General features: G+C 44.2%; 1 protein-coding gene across 1 annotated transcript in view; it reads left to right on the top strand.

The window, feature by feature from the left end:
- LOC140368450 (uncharacterized) overlaps positions 1-18,943 on the top strand; it is a 109,401-nt gene that overhangs the window by 75,327 nt on the left and 15,131 nt on the right. The window contains exons 5-7 of the mRNA XM_072455491.1: positions 715-842; positions 6,337-6,397; positions 9,283-10,289. Coding sequence (XP_072311592.1) covers positions 715-842; positions 6,337-6,397; positions 9,283-10,289 — 1,196 coding nt within the window. The remainder of the gene's footprint in view (positions 1-714; positions 843-6,336; positions 6,398-9,282; positions 10,290-18,943) is intronic.

Raw genomic sequence — 18,943 nt, 5'->3', positions numbered from 1 at the left:
TTTTGATTTACATTAGCTCGTAGGCTAGCTCTCTGCTAGTTGAGCAGAACAACAACAACAACAACAACTAACTCTTCTGACAGCCCTGCTGCTGCTTCTTCTGGCTCCTTCATGTGTCCCTACTCTTCTGCAGATAACTCTGAATAAACACATGAACTCGTCATGTGTTTATTCAAAACACATGAACACCAGCGCACATTTTTTTCTTATTCCTATCAACACGTAGATTGTAATCGTCTCAAAGTTGTAATAACTTACCCCACAGTCCAGTCTCCTCTGATCCTCCTCCAGGCTCGCTCCTTCTTGTGTTCCACTAAAGTTGAACAAATCTGAACTTTTCTGCCACGAACGATTTTAACGCTTTGAAGCTTATGCCTGTCAAAGCGTCTAGAGCGGAAAACGGCAAAACGCACCCTCCGCGCCGCGCTCCACGGCGAAAAAGCAGGAATCGCGCCGCGGGAAACGCAGGAGGTGTTCGACGCGCGTTTACATAGACTTTGAATGTAAACTGGACACTTTGGCCGTCGCGCTCTGAAAGAGTCTTGTAGTTTTTAGCTGTTTTGCTCTGGGCGAGCTGAGCTGCTACGCATGTTTGGATCGGCCGAAAACCGGCAATTACGACATGGACCGGCCGGTCACCGATTCTGGCCGATTCAGCATAAAACCGGCTTTTTAAATCGGCGGCCGATTGATCGGTGCATCTCTATTCTGAAGGAGAAGCTTCTGAAGGAGAAGCTTCTGAAGGAGAAGCTTCTGAAGGAGAAGCTTCTGAAGGAGATGCTTCTGAAGGAGAAGCATGCTTTGGAAGAGTTGCGCAGGAAAATGGAGGAGCAGCAGGAGCAGTTAAGAAGAAAAAAAGGAGGAGTTTGATTTAGATATGGAGCCTAGCTGCCAATATGGCCAAAGTGAACCTGTTCAAGGCCTCAGAAGGAGCTAAAGCAGTGGTCCCCAAACTCCGACCCGCTGGGCCTTTCAATCCGGCCCGCCAAGCTTGTCAAGTTATATTAAAAAATCATTTTACATTTTTTTTATTTTTGTTTTAGCAAATGTCGGAGTCAAACTCATGATACTGTGGCTGGCCGTTCACTTTACCTTTCGCCTGTAATGCCCACATTTCCCCAAGAGATGGCACTGTTCCCTCTATAAGATCTATGGCCACTGGGGCCAATCAAGCAGGAAGCGCAAGTGTTTGACACACTGTAGATCTTGTGGACAGTAGAAGACTCTTGTGGACAGTAGAAGCACTGTCCAGGGGACACGTTGTGTTCTCTACATTTTTAGTTTCAAAACGCTGTGTGTTTTATTACAATCAGAATCATATTCACTGAGAAATTAGTCTTATTAGTCCCGAGGCGCAGCGCGGACCGCGGGCACGACTGTGGCGTGTCACTATTGTGTAAATGAGACTTTCTTGGCCAGATCTAACTAACGAGTCAAAAGACACATGTGCATCATTATCTGGACCAATGTCTGTGTAAATATCTCATGTCACAACGTAACGTGCTCAGGAGCAGATGATCCTGATGTGAAGACACATCAGCTCACACAGAGTCATCAAGGACAGAGGGGACAGAGGGGACACTAGAGACAGCTGTGATTTGTTCTAAAGCGGGTCTAAAGCAGGACTAAAGCGGACCGCAGGCTGCGCCGCGTGCGCCACGAGGCCCCCGGTTTAAGAAGCATCACTACTGCGTTTATTTCTGTGTAAATATCTCATGTTACAACGTGACAGGTGCGACCCTGTTAGTTTATGAATAATATCATCCAGAAATGGTCTTGAAGTGGCACATTTTGGAGCAGTTGATGAGCATAAAGTCACAGCAAGAAGCAAACGCAGCATCAACCTGGACAAAGTGTCCAACCACTGGAGACATGAGAAGGACAGAAGTGCAAAAATGTAACATTAAAGTCAAAATGTTTGCATATTCTGGTGACATTTATTAAGATTTTTTTATTTATGGATATGAATCATTCCATGCTGTTACTACTAGATCATTTATGTGTAGAAGAAATGCTAATAAAAAAACGGTCCAACACTCTTAAACTTAACGACTTTTATGCTTCACTGAACGAAACAAAACCTCCGGAGGACGTACAGAAGATGCTGGTCTTGTTTGGCTCGACCTGCATATGTGAGACATTCAGTGTCATGAACATGAACAAACGTCACAGATCCAGCTTCACTGACCAACACCAAAGGATCGATCCTGAGAATTGCCACAACAAAACTTACACCAGACTTTGATGCAAAACAGGGAGATCAACAACACTGTTCCCACTGAAATTGAAGGTCAATTTTCCTGCTGTGTTTATTCAACTGAAATGTAATTAAAATAATCATTATTTAATGCATTTGGAAAACAATTTGTACATTGAGCCTTGCATTTGTTGCTTTGTTACAAGTTACAGGTCAAATCTTGCGGGTAATTTAAAGTAATTCATTCGTTCACACAAACACACCATATTTTCCTGGCACGGCCCCTCGGTCAAATTTTAGAACCCAATGTGGCCCTCGAGTCAAAAAGTTTGGGGACCACTGATCTAAAGTTTATTTTAAATCCGATGGTATGAACTCTTATCTGAAAGAAGGAAAGCCACTGCAGTTAAATGCAAAAGCGGAAACATTAATCCCAACATTCACCACCCAGCTGTTGCAGACGGAGGCTGTGGAGAGAGCTAATTTTTTAGATCATGCTGTGGACCCTAAGGTGACTTATAATGCCATGCCTCATACTGCTGTTGTCTCTGGGGCTGGTCTGCCAGCATTTATAAGTCACACAGAACATCAAGCTGTTTCCCACCTTCAGTTTGATCCATCTGCAACTAAAAAAATGAGAATCCTTCTGATCAGCGTTTATTTAAGGTTCTGGAGAAGCAGAATTAAATTACATCTTTATTTGTTGAACAGCAGTCACTTTTTCTTCTGCCCAAACGTGACCTGCATGCCTTTGGAATATCAAACCTTCATAAGAGCCTTTGAACACAACATTGAAGCAAGAACTCAAAACCAAAGGGACTGTCTGTTCTACCTTGAGCAGTACACAAGAGGCCAGCCCAGGAATTTTGTCCGAAGCGGTTTACATCTGCCTCCAGCCTGTGGTTATATCCAAGCAAAGTGTTTGCTTCAAGAATATTTTGGAGACCCTTTCAAAGTAACCTCCGCCTACATGGAAAAGGTGTCGTCATGGCCAGTGTTTGAGGGTGAAGACCTTAAGGCGCTTCAGCCGTTCAGTTTATTGCTGCAAGAATGCTGCAATTCAATGGGAGATTAAAATATCGCCACCAACATGCAAGCAATTGTAAAAAAAAGTTGCCCTATAAACTTAGGGATCGCTGGAGAAGTGTTGCCTGTGATCTACAGGAAAAGCTTAATCGCAGAGTAACATTTCATGATATTGTGAACTTGGTAGAAAAACAAGTAAAGATCACAAGTGTTTGGAGTTATACAAGATTCACCAGGAACTGGAAGGAAGGAATTCAAACCCGTTAAACAGCAGCCTAAAAGCAGTAGTTTTGCCACAACAATAGCACCGGTTGAAAGGACAGTGGAGCCTGTAATTAAATGTGAGAACTGACCTGATAAGATTTGTTTGTTTTGTAGAGCTGGTCATGGATTTGATATTAGCTTTCTGTTGGATGGAAGGACTCAAGATGAAAAGATGTTGTTTTTCAAAGAAAACAGGATGTGCTTTGGTTGTTTGTGCATTGGGCACAGAAGTAGAGATAGCAAGAAGCGTCTTGTAGAGTATGCAATCTTAAGCACCCCACGTTTTTGCTTATCCTCTCCAAAACAAGGCGAGGAAGTTCTGTACAGGCAAATGTTGTGTAAAAGAGCACGGTGCGGCGAGCTGCCGCGAGCAACCACCACAACTAGCGCCGCACCCCAGCCTCCGTGTCCTCACCGCGCCACCGCGGACCCCCGCTCCACACGCCAGGGTTCAGAATAAGCGGTATCGCATCGCAAAATGCGACGCAATTTCTCTCTCATGCGATGCATTCGTCAGAAAAAAAGGGCTTTTGTATCGCAGCTTTTGCGGTACAAAAATGCGTGTTCAATTGTATCACCAAAGCGCCTAAAAAGTACTGATCACTCGTCAATCGATCGTCAATAACGGCTTGACACATGTGAGACGCTGTGTTGTCATGACGAGTCCCGCTGCTGTCACAGATCAGAGTCTGAAAGTGGGAGGAGCCACGTGTAAAGTTGGTGTCACAGATTCGGACTTCCGAGGTCAATAGCTCCTAAACGCAAAAGTCTTTGCAGATCATTCACATGCCAAACACTCATATTTACACTGCCAAGTGACACAACCTCGTTTTTAACAATCAGATACGTATTTTGGGCGCAGCAAATTATACTGCTCTGAATGTGCAGCCGGAGCCGAGACGAGTGCTTAGGGACCGTCATCAGCTGGAATGGAACGTCAAATAGAGCGGTACAATTTGAATAACACATAAAATACACCATGATGGAAACACCACAGCAACCTTTATTTTTCCATCAGAAGCTTAATAAAAAAAAATGTGAGTGTAAAGACAATTTATATGTAAATGAGACTCCTGCAAATAGTCATCTGATTGATGATGATATGGAAGAAAGTTGTAAATAAGTTAATCTAACTTGGTGTTAGTTTATTAGTTTTCATTAATTTGTTCAACTAATTTTATTTGCAAGTTTTCTGGGTTTTAAAAACAAAATGAGTTTTTTTTTAAAATAGAATGTTTACAAATACATTTTAAATAAATAATCTTGTTACATCAATGGAAAATATTGATTTTTAATCACTTTCGTGTTTTGCTATGCAATTATCAAATTGCTATACAAATTTGAAAAAATGAACGGATTGTTTAGCAGCGCCGCTATACAAGTGAAAATCCTTAATCTGAACCCTGCACTCGCTCCACACTCTGCTTCCCTGTCACACTCGTACGTTTCAAACATGCCACACGCTCCTCTGCGGCGCCTTGAAACGGCCAATACATCCATGGAAACAGCAGGAGGAGCACGACCGTGTTATAATAATCTGATGTGAAACAAAGTACGCAATGACACGGAGCCAACGCCGTAAAGTGACAAAATGCAAAATATAGAGCCACCGCTCCAAACACCAGCATCACTGTCCCACACACAATGTTTTACAAACAAATGTCTTATTTTAAGTTATGTGACAGAAACGCAAATGGATTCATACTGTAACAGTTTACAAACAGTCTGGTGACGAGTTAATTAGCCCATTATATATATTATTTATATGTTATTTATATACAAACAGAACACTTTGGACTGAAGAGAAATGTTGCTGTTTTTGGGACAAACTTATGTGAAATTAAGAATAAAATGTGTTTTTTTAGGCAGAAACTCAATTTGTTATTTGTTTGAACTATAACGTTTATTTAAAAGACTATTTTATATGCTTTTAAATGGTTTACGGAATGTACAAAAAAATTAACCGATTCATCAAAAAAAAAATCTATAGATTAATCGATTACTAAAATAATCGATAGCTGCAGCCCTAAAGAGAATGGATGGAGACTGTTTTAGCTCCATTTTAAAGGATACATACTGAAATGATGAAAACACGCCAAAAGCCAACCCGTGGGTGATTATTTCATCTCTAAAGATTCGAACAGACTCCACCCCCTTTTTGTTTTCTCGTGTTTCGGATTCAAACTTAAAGTTGGGTGGAGCAGATTCTATCAGAACTACATTTCCTGTGTTTTTGTCAAGCCATGTTTCAGTTAAAAACATAAAATCAAGATTATAAGAATAAATGAAATGATTAATTAAGAGTGATTTGTTGCATACGGATCTGACATTTAGCACAGCAAGTTTCAGACTAATTTCAGTGGGACTGGGCCTTTTCACAGGGAATATGAATCACATTTCTCAGATTGGGCAGCCTGACTTGCATTTTTTTCCCCCATCTGTGTGATGTGACTACAGAGCTCATTCGTGACGTAACACAAGCGCCCCCAGGCTTGTTTCGCCATATTGTCCGTCAGCTGATGGTGTTTACCACCACAAGCCATTTCAATACTGCCGTCTCTCTGCTTCGATTTACAATGAAACGCGGTTTGAAGAGGCCCAAATCCTCATTAATGATATCGGACTCTTTACTATAATCAAAATGGTGAAGGCATGTGTGGCAGTTGGGTGCAGCAACCGGGAAGATAAACGGAGAGGTCTGAAGTTCTATCGGAAACCAAGAAAGCCGGAAAGAAAGAGCGCGATGGACAGCTGCGATAAAACGTTCGAACTGGGAACCAAACGATCTCCACAGACTATGTAGTGGCCTTTTTCTTTTTTATCTGTTAAGTTACTATTTGTAAATGAAGTGAAATTGTCACTCACTCGCGCTGCGGCGGAGGGAGCAGACAGCTGTTCAGCCCCGTGCAGGTGAGTGAACCCCGGGCATACAGACTCATGCACCTGCGCTGAAGCTCTGGATATATCAAGTCTGTCGTGTTCCGCGCACACTGTAGAAATAACATTAGTTTTATTTAGGCGCGTAGACCCTTTGTTCAAAATTGGGACTTGTGAACCATCGGACCAGTGGGCTTGAATCATAAATGTCCTGGTACGAGATATCCGAAGGAGTCGGTGATTTAGGCATCAAATATATGGATCTGAGTTGATTGATTGCAGCTTTTCTAAATGGCCGTGGCTGCAGAGCCGCGGCGCGGTCAAATGGCCCAGCAGTTTCAGGAACCGCAGCACTGCCATATAGCCTCATGGCTAACCTTAACCCTAACCTTAACCCTGACCCTTAACCCTGACCCTAACCCTGACCTTAACCCTAACCTTAACCCTGACCCTAACCTTAACCCTGACCCTAACCTTAACCCTTAACCCTGACCTTAACCCTAACCTTAACCCTGACCCTAACCTTAACCCTGACCCTAACCTTAACCCTTAACCCTAACCTTAACCCTAACCTTAACCCTAACCTTAACCCTAACCTTAACCCTAACCTTAACCTTAACCCTAACCTTAACCCTAACCTTAACCTTAACCCTAACCTTAACCCTAACCTTAACCCTAACCTTAACCCTAACCTTAACCCTAACCTTAACCTTGACCCTAACCCTAACCCGGCCTAAAACGGCGCGGTCAAATAGCGCAGCAGTTTCAGGAGCCGCGGCACAAAATAACATGGCAGTTTTGGCCATGCGCCGCGGCTCTGTAGACACTCCCTTTCTAAATATCGACCTTTGTGTAGCTCATCCAAAGAGTTTGTGGAATCTGAAAGCACTGGGGCCTCCATAATTTGCGTTTGAGATCCCTTTCCACACTCTTATCAGCGCATACTGACAGGAACAAGGGGCGGCAACATATGCGATTGTAGGATATGAAGTTGTCATTTTACCTTTGTCATCAAAGGTAAAATTATCCACAAGACCAGTTATGAAACGGTTAAATGAACATGTAGAACACAATAACATTATGTACAGTAAAGTCATCTGGTGGACAAATTCTGCAATCTGATGATTTTTTTTACTAAAACCGCAGTCGTTTTAGCTTTTGTCTTGGAGAGAAAATGACTGAGTTCATTTTAATCCAAAAGAAGTCATTCGATGGAAATAACTTTTCCTAACGTTCAAAGCGTCTCTGTTCGTTCGCTCACATTCTCTGCTCCTACACAGAACCATAAATCTCCACACGGACTGTTAGCTGATTAAAACAGTTTACTGTAGCTTTCACAACTTAATTAATTATAATTCTTAAGAATATGGCAATGATGAAATCGGACAGGTTTTCTCTCCATAATTTTGATTGCCTTGTTCTAAAATGAACCGATTTTCTTTGTGTCTGAGGGAGCTGCCTGGGCCCCTGATGTCATGCAGTATGAAATATGAGAGAATATCGGTTTGGGATATTATGTCTGATTAGTTTAAAACAATTAAGATTTCTTTGTATTGTTTTGGATATTTTCTGAATGTGTTTGTCAAATCCAAATTATTATTATTATTTTTAAACGGAAAAACACATAGCGACTGTCTTTGTATGATTTAGGACTAACTTATTTTGAGTGAGCCACTGTCTAACAAAATCTCTGCTGCCTGCTCCGGTGTCTTGGCGGGGGCATAAAAACTGCATCATCTGCATAAAGTTGGCAGTGGACACTTGGACAGATCAAAGGCAGGTCGTTTATAAAGAGACTAAACGATCTGCCAATATGGAACCCTGAGGTACGCCCATACTGATGTTTAGGAATAAAGATTTGTTTCCAGCTTTTAACACACTGTTCCCTGAAGAAATGAGGCAAACTAACCCACTGCCTCAGGGGAGATGTTAAAAGATGACATTTTGCATTAAAGTAGGTGGTGATTGACCGTTTCAAAGGCTTTTCTGAGTTTGTGAGCGGGGCCAAGATATGGGTGATTTTTCATAACTATTACGTTATGGGTGTTGTACAACACTGTACGAACAACACGAATGTTCCTGTTTTCTTGTTCAGACATTAGTCACTTGCCTGTCACAAGACGGTTATGAAGTTATCTCAGGTGTGAACTTTTGCCCTTTTAGTGAACTGACCCAAACTACCATTTTTAGAGCCAATTACTTCCCAGGAATGTTGTGTAGGAGCTTTGCGACCAATTTGTGCCATAACTAAAAGACATTTTGTCTCCCAAACATTTTTCATCAGTGGTTTTGTTGTGTGTCTATTGAAGAAGAAAACTATATGCTTTTGTTTTAGTCGAGTCTCTCAAACCCCTAGCATTGAGAGATGCCTGCCATGTGGGGCGGGCTGTGGCCTCATGAGTTTGAGTCCTGCTTTCAACTGTTTGCTGCATGTTGTTCCCTAGTCTCATTCCCATTTCACGCTGCACTGTCCTGGCAAAGCCTACAGGCCAAAAAAACCTTTGGGGAAAAAAGTACTCAAAAGTACTGACCCACTCTCACTTTACACACATTTAATTGTTTCACTGTATGTTCATTGATGTTGCAACATCGGTTGCCAAATCCTTTGCCAAAATGTTGAATTTAACATGTTTTTAAATGACAGAGCTCTGGGACAGACTTGTTTGATACTGTCGGTCCTCACCCAAAGCCAGAGCCTGTTACACTGTCCACATTCTTATAGAAACAGTAAAGTCCTGGTAATTTCATAACTCATTGAACCTTGTGAAAATGACTCTCATTTCTTCCGTAACACCACCACTCTCAACAGTGATAAGGAATTGACCAAAGAATAAGTTCTTTATTTAATACTATTATTACTTTGTCTTTTTTTTCTGTGTTCAAGGCAGATCTAAAAGTCCATCAGAAGAATGGGGTTCACCTGTGACCAGTGTGGAAAGACATTGAGCGCTGCTTCTGCACTCAAGAAACACTACATAACCCACACAGTAGAAAAGCCATATGAGTGTGACCAGTGTGGAATCTATTTTTCTACAGCAAGTGCTCTCAAGACCCACTCCAGAATCCACACTGGAGAGAAACCTTTTAAGTGTGACCAGTGTGAAAAGTCTTTTAAAACATCACCTGACCTCTCCAAACATTACCGAACCCACTCAGGAGAAAAACCACATGAGTGTGACCAGTGTGGACACGTTTTTTCTAAAGCAGAAGCTCTCAAGAAACACTCCAGAATCCACACTGGAGAAAGACCATTCAGCTGTGATGTTTGTGAGAAGGCATTTTCCCAGTCAAGCCACTTAATATCACACATGAGAATCCACACTGGAGAGAAACCTTACAGCTGTGATGTTTGTGAGAAGGCATTTTCCCAGTCAAGCCACTTAATAAAACACATGAGAATCCACACTGGAGAGAAGCTTTACAGCTGTGATGTTTGTGAGAAGGCATTTTCAAACTCAAGCAACTTAATAAAACACATGAGAGTTCACACTGGAGAGAAACCTTACAGCTGTGATGTTTGTGAGAAAGTATTTTCAGACTCAAGCAGCTTAATAAGACACATGAGTGTTCACACTGGAGAGAAACCTTACAGCTGTGATGTTTGTGAGAAAGTATTTTCAAGATCGAGCAACTTAATATCACACATGAAAATCCACACCGTAGAAAAAACTTGTAAGTGTGACCAGTGTGAAAAGGCTTTTAGAACATCAAAAGAGCTCTCGCTTCACTACCGAACCCACACAGGAGAAAAACCATACAAGTGTGACCAGTGTGGAAACAGTTTTTCACATGCAAGTGTTCTTAAAAGACACACCAGAATCCACACTGGAGAGAAACCTTACAGCTGTAATGTTTGTGAGAAGGCATTTTCCCAGTCAAGCCACTTAATAAGACACATGAGAATCCACACTGTTGAAAAGCCTTAGTCTTATCAGATTTATGTGTTTTCATATCAAACACCTGCTAATGTTCATGTTTTACGATAAATGAGCTTGTTATCTGGACACTGTTTTTTTTTTAGGAAAAAACGGGACGTTTCGATTTTTCCAAGAGTCATTCTCAATCTGCTGATCTAGTTTGAGAATGCAGTTATTTTTTCTACTCTGAGTAGGCCCCGCCCACCAGGCGGAACCTACTGATGAAGGGTGTTTACTGTTTCACTTGAGATTACTCTCCTTTGTATCCTATCTGTAAAGGGCTATCAAACCCTTTTGTTAGCTGACTTTAGCTCCCTCATCACTGAGGACCTGATTAGCATCAGAATGGCCAGGGCTTCTCCTGCCACATGGCTTAAAGACACTATTGTATACGACAGGTATGTTGAACCTTAAACTTCCATTTCTGTTCAAAAAGAGGGATTCTCTTTCTGAACAAAATGGCCGCTGTAGGACATATGTGTCCAAAGAGACCTTTAAAAGACATGACCTTTTCATCATCCAATACACTGTTGCAGAAAGCAAAGCAAAATGTTGGATGGGTTGAAGAATGTTCCCCATCCCCCATGGACCAACAACACTGTCTTCACCACACCCCCCTCCCCCCCTTTGGGTCAACACCTCTGATAAAGAACACAGAGGACACCAAATGGGTCCAAGGACCTGACCCCTGTGGAGAAGTGGAATCATCCACTGTAACAAATCCTCTTGTTCTGCTGGATGGAAACTTTCTCAGGATTAAGTCCTTAATGACTGTATTTCACATTTAAAGTGACTTAACGTTTACTGTGTGATCTAAACTTGTAACTAAATCATGCTTTACTTTAGTTTGCCTTAAGAACTGTGTTTGGAATGTGTTTGTCATATTTAATGTACTTTCTCATAACCTGCTAATGATGTGTGTTCATTGACATTGTTGCAGTATGTTGTTATGGTTACATGTAATTTGGTGGTTTAAATTATATTTGTCCAAATTAAGAATATGTTTGACTTAGAGTACAAAATCTTTCCAATTAATGATGGATCGAGTTTGGCAATTTAATTTTTTCTGAATATTCTTTGTTCATTTTAAAAAAAAAGTTTTTTTTCTTTTTCTTAAATTATTTTTAGGCATTGAATTCCTCTGAGTATTCATTTTATATTTTTTATAAAAATATTTTGGCTAAAATATTGGAGTTTTTCAATAACAGGCTTTGCCAATCATTCACTCTCCAATGCAAGTTCCTAGTCGGCGATTTTTGTTCACTGACAATGGCAATAAAAGGTTTTCTGATTCTGTTTTCAATCAATCTTTATGTATACTAGAGCCCTTTACAACACTTGAAGTGACCAAAGTGCTCAACAATACAATCTAGGAAATACAAAACATAAAACTAAATAAGAAAACACACTATACAAATAAAGTGTCATTCCATAGTGTTAAAAGCCAGTCTGAATAAATAAGTTTTTAGCCTAGATTTAAAAAGGTTAAAATCTGTGATGGTGCGCATGTGGGGGGGGGGTTCCAGAGTCTAGGACCAGCGACAGAGAAAGCTCCGTCACCCCAGTACTTGAGTCTGGTTCTGGGGACGTCCAGCAGAAGCTGATTTGACGACCTTAGAGCCCTTCTTGGGTTTCGGACAGACAGGAGCTCAGCCAAATAAGATGGTGCCAGGCCATTTAAAGCTTTAAAAACAAAAAAAATAAATGTTAAGATAAATTCTAAAAGAAACAGGAAGCCAATGGAGAGTAAAAAGAACCTGCTAAGCCTAACCTAAAAAGAAAGTGCTGACGTCTGGGTGTGTTGGTTAAAAAACGAGCCGCAGCATTTTGTATGAGCTGAAAGCGGCTGAGGGCAGACTAGGAGACAGCGACAAAGTGTGTTGCAATAGTCGATTCTTGAGCTGATAAAGCATGAATCGTCCTTTCAAGGTCGGTGCGATTTAAAAAAGGCTTGATTTTAGCTAAAAGACGTAACTGATAAAAACTTGCTCCAACCACGCTGTCAATTTGTTTTTGCATTTTAAAATTGCTGTCAAAAACAACCTCGAGATTCTTTACGGTCGATTTCATCATGGAAGACAAGTTATCAAAATTCACACATGTAAATGGATTTTCATGTTTGACTGTGCGTCCACGTCATCGGGAGTTAAGTTAGTCACATCTTTGATATTAAAATGAAGTTAATGTACAAGTTTCTCCAAATTCCCAACAAGATGCACACATTTCTTGAATACTTTATAAACTAAGAGCTTTAATGTATTAACTCAAATGTTCATTTATGCATTACTTTAGTGGTAGGCATATATATACTTGAGCCCCTGACAAAACATCACCCCTGTGGACAGCTGGTGATTTATTCAGTCTACTTTATTTATTCAATTATATCCACATGTGATAAAAGGGAGCTCTCAAGCTGCTAGATATTGTTGAAGTTTAGTTTATAATAGAATGCGAGAGGCGAGGATTGTTCTCAGGGAAAACAGGCAAAACGGTAGCATGTTGTTTGTATTGCAGCTGAGATTCAACTTTCCACAAGATTTAGCTGTGTTTTATAAAGCTGTTGCTTGGCTCTGATAAAGTAGCATGACGTCCGCTTTAAGATTGTTTATACCAGTCCACAGATAATCATAAAGTACACAGAATGTGCATTGTGACCCATATGATAAATAGGACACACAAATATAATATAAATACCTGACAATAATTTGATCAATATTCACAATTCCCCCTTTTGATCACATCCACATGTGATCACACTAAAGTGGTGCCAGACAAAACCTCACAAAATAACAGATCGTAAAACCCTCCAAAAACATAAATGTTTAAAAATCAAATTCGATCATACTTGATTGTAGGTGATTACTGAAGCAGGTGTGTTCTCTGGTCCTGTGGCGGATGGGACTGCCTGTGGTTGTGCCATAGTGGGTTGTACTTGTCCCATGACCATTTTAATCGCCATAGCAAGCTATTGGGTACTGTCTGACACTGGATTATCTTCTGTTGCCACAGTCATTACCTTAGACTTAGACTTAGGCTGAGCAAAATAATATGTCTGTTTGCCGTAACCCGACCGACCCGGTGTGAAACTAGCCGACTGAATTTTTTTATCAGCATTTTGTTGAAAAAACGTCATATTCTTTTATTTTTCAATTATTTCGCCGACTCACCGACCGGACTTCCCTAAACCACCGTGTCGAATATATTTTTCACGCTTGTTATCCTTACAGCAAAGATAACGTACTGCGCAACGCATGTGTGTCTTCATAGTCACTCCCCCACATGTGTCTATGATGGAACAGACCATGAGTTAATGACAATAAATTGCCTTTAACAAGTTGCAATGACTTGTTGTTGTTGTTGTTGTTTTATGGCGGTTGGCATCCGAGTGTTGCATTACCGCCAGACTTTATTCCTCAGACGTTTCGTAGTCCTCAGACTCTGTCGTAGTCCGTAAAAGTACTCCTCCCATTGCTTTGGCGTTACAAAGCCCATGAGGTCATGATGTGTTTTTGTGACTAGAATAGTTGTTGTGTCAGAGACCAACCGGCTTTATTCCAGGGAGACTCTTCTTCACCTTCCTCGCCCTCTTTGACGTTCGGTGCTTTGGAAGTACAAAGCCCATGAGATCATGGGACGTCTTTGTTGTTTTACAAAGCCCATGAGGTCATGGGACGTTTTTGTCGTTTTATCCTTTAGAAGTCCTTCTTCCATCACTTTGGCGTTTCTAGGCCCATGAAGTCCAAGCGCGTTAGAACATCCTCTTGCTCCTCATCCTCGGCTCAGTCTCCAACACCCCCCACCTCTATAAACGTTTACCCAGCCCTGTGCTACATAAGTAAGCAACCACAGCCTGACACAAACCCTGTGACTGGATCGCCAGAACGTTCCGCAGATTGAACTCCCGCCCATTATTCCGAAACCACAAGGCCAACCCGGTCCTTTCTCTATCATAAGCCTCACAGCAAATCAGCACATGCTCGACAGTCTCTGGCACCCGACAGTGACCACACAGACCGGTCGGGTGTTTGCCTATCCTACTCAGTGACCAATTGAGTCCAGTATGGCCAATCCTCATGCGGGCGAAGGCCCTTTCCTCCCACGCGTTCCTGCCCATAGACAGACAATGTTGTTGTTGTTGTTGTTTTACGGCGGTTGGCATCCGAGTGTTGCATTACCGCCAGACTTTATTCCTCAGACGTTTCGTAGTCCTCAGACTCTGTCGTAGTCCGTAAAAGTACTCCTCCCATCGCTTTGGCGTTACAAAGCCCATGAGGTCATGATGTGTTTTTGTGACTAGAATAGTTGTTGTGTCAGAGACCAACCGGCTTTATTCCAGGGAGACTCTTCTTCACCTTCCTCGCCCTCTTTGACGTTCGGTGCTTTGGAAGTACAAAGCCCATGAGATCATGGGACGTCTTTGTTGTTTTACAAAGCCCATGAGGTCATGGGACGTCTTTGTCGTTTTATCCTTTAGAAGTCCTTCTTCCATCACTTTGGCGTTTCTAGGCCCATGAAGTCCAAGCGCGTTAGAACATCCTCTTGCTCCTCATCCTCGGCTCAGTCTCCAACACCCCCCACCTCTATAAACGTTTACCCAGCCCTGTGCTACATAAGTAAGCAACCACAGCCTGACACAAACCCTGTGACTGGATCGCCAGAACGTTCCGCAGATTGAACTCCCGCCCATTATTCCGAAACCACAAGGCCAACCCGGCCCTTTCCCTATCATAAGCCTCACAGCAAATCAGCACATGCTCGACAGTCTCTGGCACCCGACAGTGACCACACAGACCGGTCGGATGTTTGCCTATCCTACTCAGTGACCAATTGAGTCCAGTATGGCCAATCCTCATGCGGGCGAAGGCCCTTTCCTCCCACGCGTTCCTGCCCATAGACCCGCAAGGACCCACACTACCCTGTATGTGATAGAGATGCCGTCCAGTAACACAGTGGCTCCAAAATTCCTGCCAAAGGCCGACCACATGACTCTTGATAACAGGCTTGATTTCAGATTTGCTTAACTCAACCGCCACATCAATTGATGGCCGCCGAAGGGAACGTTTAGCCAGTGCATCAGCCATTTCGTTACCATCCACCCCCACATGCGCAGGGACCCAAATGAAGGAAACCCTCACATCCTTCCTGGACAGGGAGAACATCAGACAGAAGATGCCATTCAACACATCCTGTCTGCAATCCGATTTCCCAGATTTAATGCTTTGCAATGCAGAAAGGCTGTCAGAGGCCACCACAATGCCGCAACACTGCAAAGCAGATTCCGCCCATTCCAACGCCAACCGTATCGCTATAAGTTCCGACGTGAAAACAGAAAGGCGATCTGTCAACCTCTTCTTGACCGCTAGCCCCAGGTCAGGCACAAAATAAGCGGCGCCAGTACGCCCACTCTCAGGATCCCTAGACCCGTCGGTATAAATAAACACATCACCTGAGAGCTTATCGATGAGCGCTTGAACGGCAAACTGCGGTGCCCTCCCAGCGACTCCTCTAAGCTTGCCATGCAAGCTAACATCAACAGGAGCCGGGACAAACTTCCACGGAGCTATAGCAGACAAAGCCACCGACGGGCTCACACGCAGATCACCAACCCCCGCAAGCCGCGCCTTCGCATTTCCTACCTGGCTGAAAATCATACCGCCAGCCTCACTCTGCCCCCCATCAACCCTGAGAAAGTCCCTCACCGGGTGAGAGCTCGTATGACCTTGCACATTCACCCAGTAAGCCAACAGAAGTTCTAGCCTCCGGAGCCGTAACGGCAATTCCCCCAACTCAACCTGCAGCGCCGAGACAGGGGAGGTCCTAAAAGCCCTACAGCAGATGCGCAAGGCCTGGGCTTGCTCCACATCAAGCTTCTTTAAGTTAGTCTCAGCCGCAGACATGTAGGCTATACAGCCATAATCAATAGCCGCCCTCATGACGGCCCGATAAATACCCAGGAGCGACCTTCTGCTGGCCCCCCAGTCCTGGCCGGATAGACAACGAAGCAAGTTATTCACCCTTTTGCATTTACCACTGACCTCATCAATGTGCCGACGCCAACTAAGCCTCTCGTCAAAGGTGACCCCCAAGAACCTCACCTCCCTGACCTGTTCGAGCACCTGCCCATGCAGTCGAAGGGAGACGTCCCTATGTCCATTGAAGAAACAGATCACTTGAGACTTCCGTACGGACAGTTTAAACCCCCACTTCAGGGTCCACTGCTCCACCTGCTGTATTGCCCTTTGCAGTTTCGCCTCGTAAAACCGGAGATTCCTCCCTCTCACCCATAGAGCGCCATCGTCAGCATAAAGGCTCCTCCCAACAGACCCATCCACGTCGTCAAAGATGTCCTTAATCATAACATTGAACAAGATAGGGCTACACACACTCCCCTGCGGGATCCCATTCTCCACCCCATAGACCCCAGAGTAAGCAGCGCCCACTCTGGTTTGGATACGCCGGCCAGACAGAAAGCTCCGGACCCAGTTAAACAGTTTACCCTTCACACCACACTTCCGCAGCTTAATGAGGAGCCCATCCTTCCAAACCATATCGTACGCCTTCTCCACATCAAAGAGCACCGCAATAACCTTTTCTTTCTGAGCCCTGGCCAGCTGGATATCAGATTCCAAACACAACACGGAATCCATGGTGTTCCTGCCCCTACGGAAACCACTCTGGTGCGCGGGAAGCAAACCCTGACTCTCCAAGAAGTAATCCAACCGCTCGGTAACCATGCGCTCCATCGTTTTCCCGAGCTGCGACGTCAAGGCAATCGGCCTATAACTTGAAGGGTCAGACGCTGGCCTACCCGGCTTCAGAACCGGCACCACCGTAGACTGTTTCCACGCAGATGGAACACAACCTGAATCCCAAACACGGTTGAAAAGACCCAGGACTAGCCCAAGCGTGTCATCAGTCAAATGAGAGAGCATGTCATAGCACACCTCATCTTTACCCGGGGCTGTCTGTTTCGCCTTAGAAAGTGCTCTCCTTAGCTCAAACAAACTAAACGGAAGGTCAAGGTCATCTTGAGTCGAAGGCTGGTGCCCAATCAGCTCAGAATTCTGGGCCAAAGTACTCTCCCTGTAGTGCCTTTCCGCAGGTGAGAGATTGTCAGAGCTGTGCACCGACACAAAGGTGCTGGCCAACAGTTCAGCTTTGTCAACGTCGCTGACTGCTTCAACACCATTCAGTATTAGGACCGGGGTCCCATGACGGCGCTCAACCCCATGCATCCGCTTAATCATCCCCCAAACATCCCCGAGACGCGTTTCTCTCCCAATTTTGGAACAATACCGCCTCCAATAGGCACTCTTGGCCGTTCTCACAGTTTTCCGCACAACAGCGCGGGCCCTCTTGTAGTCAATGAGGGCACCCTCAGTGTGGGCAACCCTTAGCCGGCGAAACGCCGCATTTCTCGCCCTAACAGCATGACCACATGCTTCAGTCCACCACGGCACCCGCTTCCTATGTCCACTACCACCACTCTTAGGAATCGTGCCTACCGCTGACTGCGTGATGAGCGAGACAATTGCACTATTGAGATCATCCACCTGAGTCAATCCTCCTTCCTGCAGAACCCTAGAACCATCATCAGCTTTCCTCAGGAAAGCCCCCCAGTTCGCCCTTGCCAACTGCCACCTCTGGATCCTCGTCCCCCTGACCACACAGCTCCCAAAGCCAATCACGGTGCGGACTAGATAGTGATCGCTACCAAAAGAAAGATTACCAAGAACCTCCCAACTACAAACACCAGCTAACTCCTTGGACACAAGTGTAAGATCTATTGCACTTTCCGCACCGGTCCCCATATCATAGCGGGTCCCACCCCCATCATTCAGACAAACCAACTCCCTTTGATTGATAAAACCCTCTACCACCTGCCCATACCTATCGGTACCACTACCGCCCCACAAAGCGCTATGCGCATTAAAATCCCCACACCACACGGCCTTTCCCCGAACATCCTTACCGATACTATGTAAGGACTCTAGCGTTAACTCACCACACGGATTATAAAGGTTAACCACAGTAACAGCTTCACCACCCAGCCAGACCCTCACCGCCAGGGCCTCCGGCGCTTTACTCACACTGACAACAACGTAATTTAGGTCATCTCGGACAAACACAGCCACACCTCCGCCTCTACCCTGCTCCCTATCATTCCTAACACACACATACCCTTGTATCCCAAAACCCCACCTAGGTCGTAACCAAGTCTCCTGCACGCACATAACGTGAGGCTTGTTCAACAAGGTAGAGACAAAATGCTTAAATTCCTGGCCATTAGCACGAAGACTACGCGCATTCCATTGCAAGACAACCACCGCCATTATGAGCCCCCGGAACCTGACGGCGCATCGGGAGCCCCCCCACTCCCACTGCCAGAATGGGGCAGGGCGCCCTCCCGCAGCGCATCCTCTATCTCCGTCCACTCGGGGCCCCCAGCTCCAAAGTACTTCCCTGCAGCCTTAGCGATGGTCTTAGTCTTTTCGGATCTCTTCTTGGTTTGCCCAGTACAGTTAATCACTTCCACTATAAAGAGGAAGAAATCTTTCCTCTTCACAACCAGTACATCCTCCGCACCCACAGGGCCTCTGCCCGTGGAAGCCACACTCACGGGCATCCCAGTGGGGACCTCCCCCTGGCTGCGGGCAACGCT

Source organism: Eucyclogobius newberryi, unplaced genomic scaffold (assembly GCF_026437365.1).
Source record: "Eucyclogobius newberryi isolate DKJ021-1_F unplaced genomic scaffold, fEucNew1.0.hap1 SCAF_2, whole genome shotgun sequence".
Lineage (NCBI taxonomy): Eukaryota > Metazoa > Chordata > Actinopteri > Gobiiformes > Gobiidae > Eucyclogobius > Eucyclogobius newberryi.
The sequence above is the reverse complement of the archived record's forward strand: the minus strand, read 5'-3'. Positions and strand labels throughout refer to the sequence as shown.